The sequence below is a fragment of the Schistocerca americana genome, chromosome 1 (assembly GCF_021461395.2).
Source record: "Schistocerca americana isolate TAMUIC-IGC-003095 chromosome 1, iqSchAmer2.1, whole genome shotgun sequence".
Taxonomy (NCBI): Eukaryota; Metazoa; Arthropoda; class Insecta; order Orthoptera; family Acrididae; genus Schistocerca; species Schistocerca americana.
This window is the reverse complement of record NC_060119.1, coordinates 1,022,837,931-1,022,845,641: the sequence shown is the minus strand read 5'-3', so window position 1 is coordinate 1,022,845,641 and position 7,711 is coordinate 1,022,837,931. Positions and strand designations below refer to the sequence as shown.

The 7,711-nt window shown below is 44.3% G+C and overlaps 1 protein-coding gene across 1 annotated transcript in view; it reads right to left on the bottom strand.

Moving 5' to 3' along the window:
• Nucleotides 1-227: 227 nt before the first annotated feature.
• The window catches only part of LOC124596024 (acetylcholinesterase-like), a 97,193-nt gene continuing 89,709 nt past the window's right edge, over nucleotides 228-7,711 (bottom strand). The window contains exons 8-9 of the mRNA XM_047134986.1: nucleotides 6,096-6,219; nucleotides 228-367 (exon numbers count right to left, since the gene is read on the bottom strand). Of these exons, the coding sequence (XP_046990942.1) occupies nucleotides 228-367; nucleotides 6,096-6,219 (264 nt within the window). The remainder of the gene's footprint in view (nucleotides 368-6,095; nucleotides 6,220-7,711) is intronic.

The window sequence follows — 7,711 nt, the reverse complement described above, 5'->3', positions numbered from 1 at the left end:
TGAACATCTGTTGTCACGTGGGTGCGATGTGGCTCTGTACTTTGTTCCGAGACGATTTGTTGTCGTTGCACACGCACACCATCCACTTCCAGAGACAAGTTCATAAGACGTTATTTGCTCCATTTACAGTCAGGAATCCGCCCCTGTAGGTCGTCGGTTTTATTAATGTTCACCGTACGTAAAGAAAGTTTATTACTCCTTTCGAAAATTTTCGCTATGAAGAAAGTTCAGTACCCAAATTTTGCGAAGTTTGTCCAGAGTTTCACCACCAGCTGCCTCGTCCTGCCGTCCTTCGTCTTGATGTCCCAGCTGGGGCCAGTGTAGTTGGCGTTGAACAGGTAATAAATTTCAATGCAGTGAGGTGCACCTGAAACACAAGACAAGTTAGCAGCTTACAGAAAGATAGTATATAAACACGCATATATCTTTTCTGTTAAATTCAGTTTTCAGTCTCATTTATTTATTTCCGAAATACCAGGTGATGAAAAAGTCAGTATAAGTTTGAAAACTGAATAAATCACGGAATAATGTAGATAGAGAGGTACAAATTGACACACATGCTTGGAATGACATGGAGTTTTATTAGAACTAAAAAAAAATACAAACGTTCAAAAATGTCCGACAGATGGTGCTTCATCTGATCAGAATAGCAATAATTAGCATAACAAAGTAAGACAAAGCAAAGATGTTCTTTACAGTAAATGCTCAATATGTCCACCATCATTCCTCAAGAATAGCTGTAATCGAGGAATAATGTTGTGAACAGCATTGTAAAGCATGTCCGGAGTTATGGTGAGGCATTGGCGTCGAATGTTGCCTTTCAGCATCCCTGGAGATGTCGGTCGATCACGATACACTTGCGACTTCAGGTAACCCTAAAGCCAATAATCGCACGGACTGAGGTCTGGGGACCTGGCAGGCCGAGCATGACGAAAGTGGCGGCTGAGCACACGATCATCACCAAACGACGCGCGCAAGAGATCTTTCACGCCTCTAGCAATATGGTTTTTTTTTTTGCTCTAATAGAACCCCATGTCATTCCAAGCATGTGTGCCAATTTTTACCTCCCTATCTACATTATTCCGTGATTTATTAAGTTTTCAAATTTATACTGACTTTTTGATCACCCGGTACATTTATTGACGAGTGATTAATGATATGGGATATCTGAAAACTCACAAGTCAGTTGCATATTTATGGAAATTCTTCAGGAACATGATAAACCAACATACATCGACGGAAAAAATCGCAACACCAAAAAGTAATTATGTAGAGCAATGAAATTCCCGGAAAGTATTTGTCTAGGTAACATATTTAAGTGATTAACATTTCAGGATCATAGGTTAATGTAAGCCCGCAATAAGCCATTACAAATGTGAAATGCTTGTACATTAATAACCGGCGAATGACACACTGTAGAAGATGTTTGGTTACAACAGCGGTATGTGGGCGAGCGTTATTCAGTCGGAGAAAATATCTGGAATTCTGTCGATGATTGGCAGCACAACAGGTCGAAACACCAGACTTAGGTACTAATTCGCAGTCAGTGTGAGTGGCATAACCACGAAGGAGCCCCTGCTGTCATACGAAATCCCACCCCAGACCATAACTCCAGATGTAGGTCCAGTGTATCTAGCACGCAGACAGGTTGGTGGCGAGCCCTCAACTGTCGTCTCTCGAACTCATACTCGACCAGCACTGGCACCGAGACAGAACCAGCTTTCTACAGAAAACACAATAGACTTCCACCCTGCCCCCAAACAGCTCTCGGTTCACTTCACTGAAGTCGCAGAAGGCGGTGATTTGGGGTCAGTGGAATGGGGGCTGCAGGGCCTCTGGCCCGGAGCTGTCCTAAAAGTAACCTATTTGTAACAGTTCGTTATGTCACTGTCGTGGCAACTGCTGCTAAAATTGCTTCTGCAGATAACAGTAAAATAAATAAATGTCGTGTGACTAGGGCCTCCCGTCGGGTAGATTGTTTGCCTGGTGCAAGTCTTTCGATTTGACGCCACTTTGGCGGCTTGCGCATCGATAGGGATGAAATGATGATGATGAAGACAACACAACACCCAGTCCCTGAGCGGAGAAACTCTCCGACCCACCTGGTAATCGAACCCGGGCCCTTGATTGACATTCTGTCGCGCTGACCATTCAGCTATAGTGGGCGGACAGATAACAGTACAACGCGTCAGAGTCATACGCCGAACACAATAGTGTTCCCTCTCACAAGGGAACCTCCCCATCGCACCCCCCTCAGATTTAGTTATAAATTGGCACAGTGGATACGCCCTGAAAAACTGAACACAGATCAATCGAGAAAACAGGAAGAAGTTGTGTGGAACTACGAAAAAAAAGCAAAATATACAAACTGAGTAGTCCATGTGCAAGATAGGCAACATCAAAGATAGTGTGAGCTCTGGAGCGCCGTGGTCCTGTGGTTAGCGTGAGCAACTACGGACCGAGAGGTCCTTGGTTCAAGTCTTCCCTCGAGTAAAAAGTTTACTTTCTTTATTTTCGCAAATTTATGATGTGTCCGCTCGTTCATTGACGTCTCTGTTCACTGTAATAAGTTTAGTGTCTTTGTTTTGCTGGATTCATATTGCCCACGGAATACATCTCACTTACTTAATGCATTCTCGTCCAAAGTAGCGAACAGTCAACTGCCAGCCAGGGAGCCTCGTTAGCAGGAATGCACTCTCTTCCGTGCGCTGTAGTCGACTGACGTCATGTGTTTCGATGTTTGTTTAGGTGCAGCGTCCCCATACTACGGCGCAGTTACCTCGCAACGGACGGACACATAATAATTGTCTGAAAATAAAAAATTAAACTTTTCACTCGAGGGAAGACTTGAACCAGGGACCTCTCGATCCGCAGCTGCTCACGCTAACCACGGGACCACGGCGTTTCTGACCTCATGTTAGCCTTGATGTTGCTTATCTTGCGCGTGGACTATTCATTTGTATATTTTGCTTTTTTTTTCATAGTTCCACACAACTTCCTCCTGTTTTCTCGATTGATATGTGTTCAGTTTCTCAAGGCCTATCCACTGTGCCAACTTGTAACTAAATCTGAGGGGGGTGCGATGGGGAGGTTCCCTTGTCAGTAGTGCCACATGGCCGTCCGGAGCCCAGACTTCTTGCCACCGTACAGTATCGTGGCCGCCTCTGCCAGCGATCATATACAGTGGCTACATTCCTGCCAAGTCCTTCTGCAGTATCGCAGAAGGAACATCCAACTTCTCGTAGCCCTATTACCGAACGCGTGCAAATTCAGTAAGTGTTGATAGAGGCGTCTTTGATGCCTTAAGGACATTCTTGACTAACATCAACTCACCACGTCCAGTCTCAGCGTAACTAACGCTCACGACCGTTACAGCGTGTATTTAAAGCGAACCTGATTTGGATACCCATTTTCGAGCTACTAGCCACACTCTTATACGAATGGTGCGAAATGTGAATACACATCATCTTTCAGTTGCAGAAACACACCCACCAACCTCGCACAACTCCTTCTTGGTGTTGCGATTTTTTTCCATCAGTGCATAAATTATGCATAAAATGTGCCACATTTTTTAATGCAAGCTTTTGCATGTAGATACTCTTAGGCGTATGACAGCGCCATGGCTAAAACATTTGACGACCACTGCAATTTCCCTTCATCTGGATACCATAACAAAACCTCGTAACTATGACAGAGGTCGCCTAGAGTGCTGCATGAACGACGCACTTTACAAACTGTTCTCCAAAGGCTCTACTTCATCTAGCAATAGGCCTGAAAGTACTACGCTAAAGAGCACTTACTTGACTGTTATTCTCTTTCTTCGACTGATGGATTCCATGACCCCGTTTGACGTTTCATCCCTTCCAACCTTCGTAGTATATTGACAAGCAAGAAACATTCGGCTGTTAAAGTGGTTCCATAACATGAGTGCATCTTTGTGTAGTTGGATCAGTAGTAGCCTTCCCCACTTAGATGGAAAATATCCCTATTTCACAATCCGTTGGTGGAGGGTATCTTAAATAAGCGTCGTCAATGGAGTAATTAAGATGGCAGAATGTTGGTGTGTCAGGTACAAATTCTGAGTCCGTGTTACTCTGACAGGCAATCTGAATTTAAAGACACCCTGCATGAATATTTTAAAAGGAGCCGCTTCAGTGTCAACGACACTTATCAATACTGGCCCAAGATATATGACGCTATATCGCTACAAGTATGTGAACTGCAGTTTTAATTTCAGCGATGTTTGCTTGTCGTTTAGCATTTAGCAACGTTTCAGAGAACTTAAGCGGTCAAAATAAACAGTTCTAATGTGCGCGAGCAACTTTATCTCCGTCCGAGTACCGTCCTCATCAGGTTATTGCTCTATAATTTGAATGAGACTTTAGATGTCAAAAATAGCCTTCGATGAGAACGTTTCATCAAGCTGCTATGTTCAAGAATCATGAGGAAGATTTCTTATAGCGTTTGTGCTTCCTCACTCAGTTCCCGCAAGCACATTTCGAAGCATAAGCAGGTATATAGTTAAATGTAAAAATGTTTAAAATTTTCGAAGTTTCTGTTCTACTAGTCGTGTATTTATACCTTTATTTACTTATTTAAATTTTATACTCTTAAAAAATTACAATTTTTGTTCTACTGGAGGACATAAGATTTGTAAGTATTCATACACTGAAGAACCAAAGAATTTGGTACACCTGCCTAATATGGTGTAAGGCACACGGGAGAACTCAAAAGTGCTGCAACACGACTTGTCATGGACTCGACTAATGTCTGAAGTAGTGCTGGAGGCAATTGAAATCGTGAATCCTGCAGGGCTGTCCATAAATCCGTAAGAGTACGAGGGGGTGGATATCTCTTCTTAACAGCACTTCGCAAGGCATCCCAGATATGCTCAATAATGTTCCTCTCTGGAGAGTTTGGTGGCCAGCGGAAATGTTTAAACTGAGAAGAGTGTTGCTAGAGCCACTCTGTAGCAATTCTGGACGTGTGGAGTGTCGCTTTGTCCTGCTGGATTGCCCAAGTCCATCGGAATGCACAATGGATAATGAATGGACGCAGGTGATTAGACAGGAAGTTTACGTGCATGTCACCTGTCGTCACAATCGTATCTAGACGTATCAGGTGTCCCATATCAATCCAACTGCACACGCCCCACACCATTACAGAGCCTCTACCAGCTTCAACAGTGCCCTGCTGACACGCACAGTCCATGGATTCATGAGGTTGTCTCCATACCCGTACACGTCCATCTGCTCGATACAATTTAAACCAAGACAAGTCCGGCCAAGTAACATGTTTCCAGTCATCAACAGTCTAAAGTCTGTGTTGGCGGGCCCAGCCGCGACGTAAAGCTTTGTGTCGTACAGTCATCAAGGGTATACGAGTGGGCCCACGGCTCCGAAAGCCCATATCGATGATGTTTCGTTGAATGGTTCAGACGCTGACACTTTTTGATGGCCTAGCATTGAAATATGCAGCAATTTGCGGAAGGGTCGCTCTTCTATCTCTTCAGTCGTCGCTGGTCCCGTTCTTGCAGGATCTTTTTCTGGCTGCGGAGATGTTGGAGATTTGGTATTATCCCGGAAGCCTGATATTCACGGTACACTCGGATAATGGTCGTATGTGAAAATCCCCACTTCATCGTTACCCATCGCTCGTGCGCCGACTATAACAGCACGTTCAAATTCACTTAATACTTGATAACATGCCATTGCAGCAACAACTGCTCCAGACACTTGTTGTCCTACATAGGGGATTGTCAACCGCAGCACCATAGTCTGCATATTTACAGATCTCTGTATTTTAATACGCATGCCTGTACCAGTTTCTTTGGTGTTTCAGTGTGTATATTCCATACCACTACAAACTGCAAGGCTTGATAGGAGTAAAAACATATTTGACAGCTGTGTACTGTTAACAATAATTATAGATTCTGAAGTTGGGCAACGTCTGGTGATATTGGTTACCACTAAAATCTTGTTATGTGATTGTGTCTAAAAAAAAATAAAAAGAAAGAGTCAATGACTTTTCTCTTCCAGGAACAAGATATATACTAGGTCAAGCAATTAGTCGGTTGAAAACAAAACAGTACGTACCGTATTCTGTGTATCCCCAGCCGTCGTAGTCGTAATGGTAGTAGTAGACAGGCGCTGAGCTCACCTTCACCAAAGCCTGGACGAAGGCCTCGCAGGGCTCGATGTAGTAAATGTCCGATATCATCTGCAAAAACAGTATCCAGCAGTAGTGCCTCAGTCTACTAAAGCCTCGTCACTGGAACACTGTAAAACTGCCCAACTTGCACTGAGATGATAACAGTCATGGGGTAGCGATATGCACCTATACAGTTGGCGACAGTATCACGTACACAAGGTATACAATAGCAGTGCGCTGACGGAGGTGTCTTTTGTACACAGGTGATTCATACGAAAAAGTTTCCGGCGTGATTATAGCCGCACGACGGGAATAAACAGATTTTGAACGCAGAATTGCAGTTGGAGCAAGACTCATGGGACATTCCATTTTGGAAACTGTTAGGGGATACGATATTCCGAGATTGACAATGTCAAGAGTGTGCCGAGAATATCAAATTTCAGGCATTACCTCTCACAAGAACAGCACCGGCTGGCTAGAGTTGTCAGTGCTACGAGACAAGCAACGCTGCGTGTAATAACAGCAGAATTCACTGTGAGCGTACGACGAACGTATCCGTTAGGAACATACGGCGAAATCTGCCGTTAATGGGCTATGGCAGCAGACGATCGATGCGACTGCCTTTGCGAACACCACGATATCGCCTACAGCGCCTCGACTACTTGGAGACCATTTGCATTCACGGACTTTATGTTCCCAAACAACGGGCCACAATTGTTTCCGATTGGTTTGAAGAACATTCTGGACAGTTCGAGGGAAAGATTTGGCCACCCATATCGCCCGACGTGAATACCATCGAACATTTATGGAACGGAATTGAAGGGTCAGTTCATGCACGAAATAGTGCACCGACACTTTCGCAATGGCGGACGGGCATAGAGGCAGCATGGTTCAATATTTCTGCTGGGAACTTCCATGCCACGTACAGCTGCTGCATTACGCCGGGCGAGAAAGATCCGACACGATATTAAGAGGTATCCCATGACTTTTTTTCACCTCAGTGTATATTACGAGTGAGTCGTGTCGGCTCCGTTTCCTTTCACTAATTGTCCGCCTCGTCCACATGAGTTCGCAGCGGCGGTATAGAGCGCGCTGTTCAGGGGGGGGCCGGGGGGGGGGGGAGTCGCTGTAGGGGAAGCGAGGCAGATAAAACTTTAACAAGTGTGCGTGATAGTTCCGGCAGCGTTAGAGTCTCACTGCCCCGCCCCTCTCTTTCCTTGTGTAAAACGGAGAGGAGCCGAACTGAGCTGCGAATTTCTGGCTGTTAAGTTTTCTTAGTTCATGTTCGGCAGTACCTCTGGAATTACCTTTCTATTCTACCATCGTGTTTTGTGATACCCACAATGTATGTGTATATTTGGATTACACAAGCACAAATTAAGAGTGCGAGTTTTGTTACCGTATTTTAGCTTACCTGTGACCGCAGCTCAGCTTGGTAAGTACTAAATTTTACTATTGTTAATTGTTCAGAACATTTAATTCAAGTTCAAAGTTAAATCTCTTATTTCTAAATTGCTTAGAATCAAGTAACTTTCGAAATGTTTGTTGAGGTAGCCCAAGA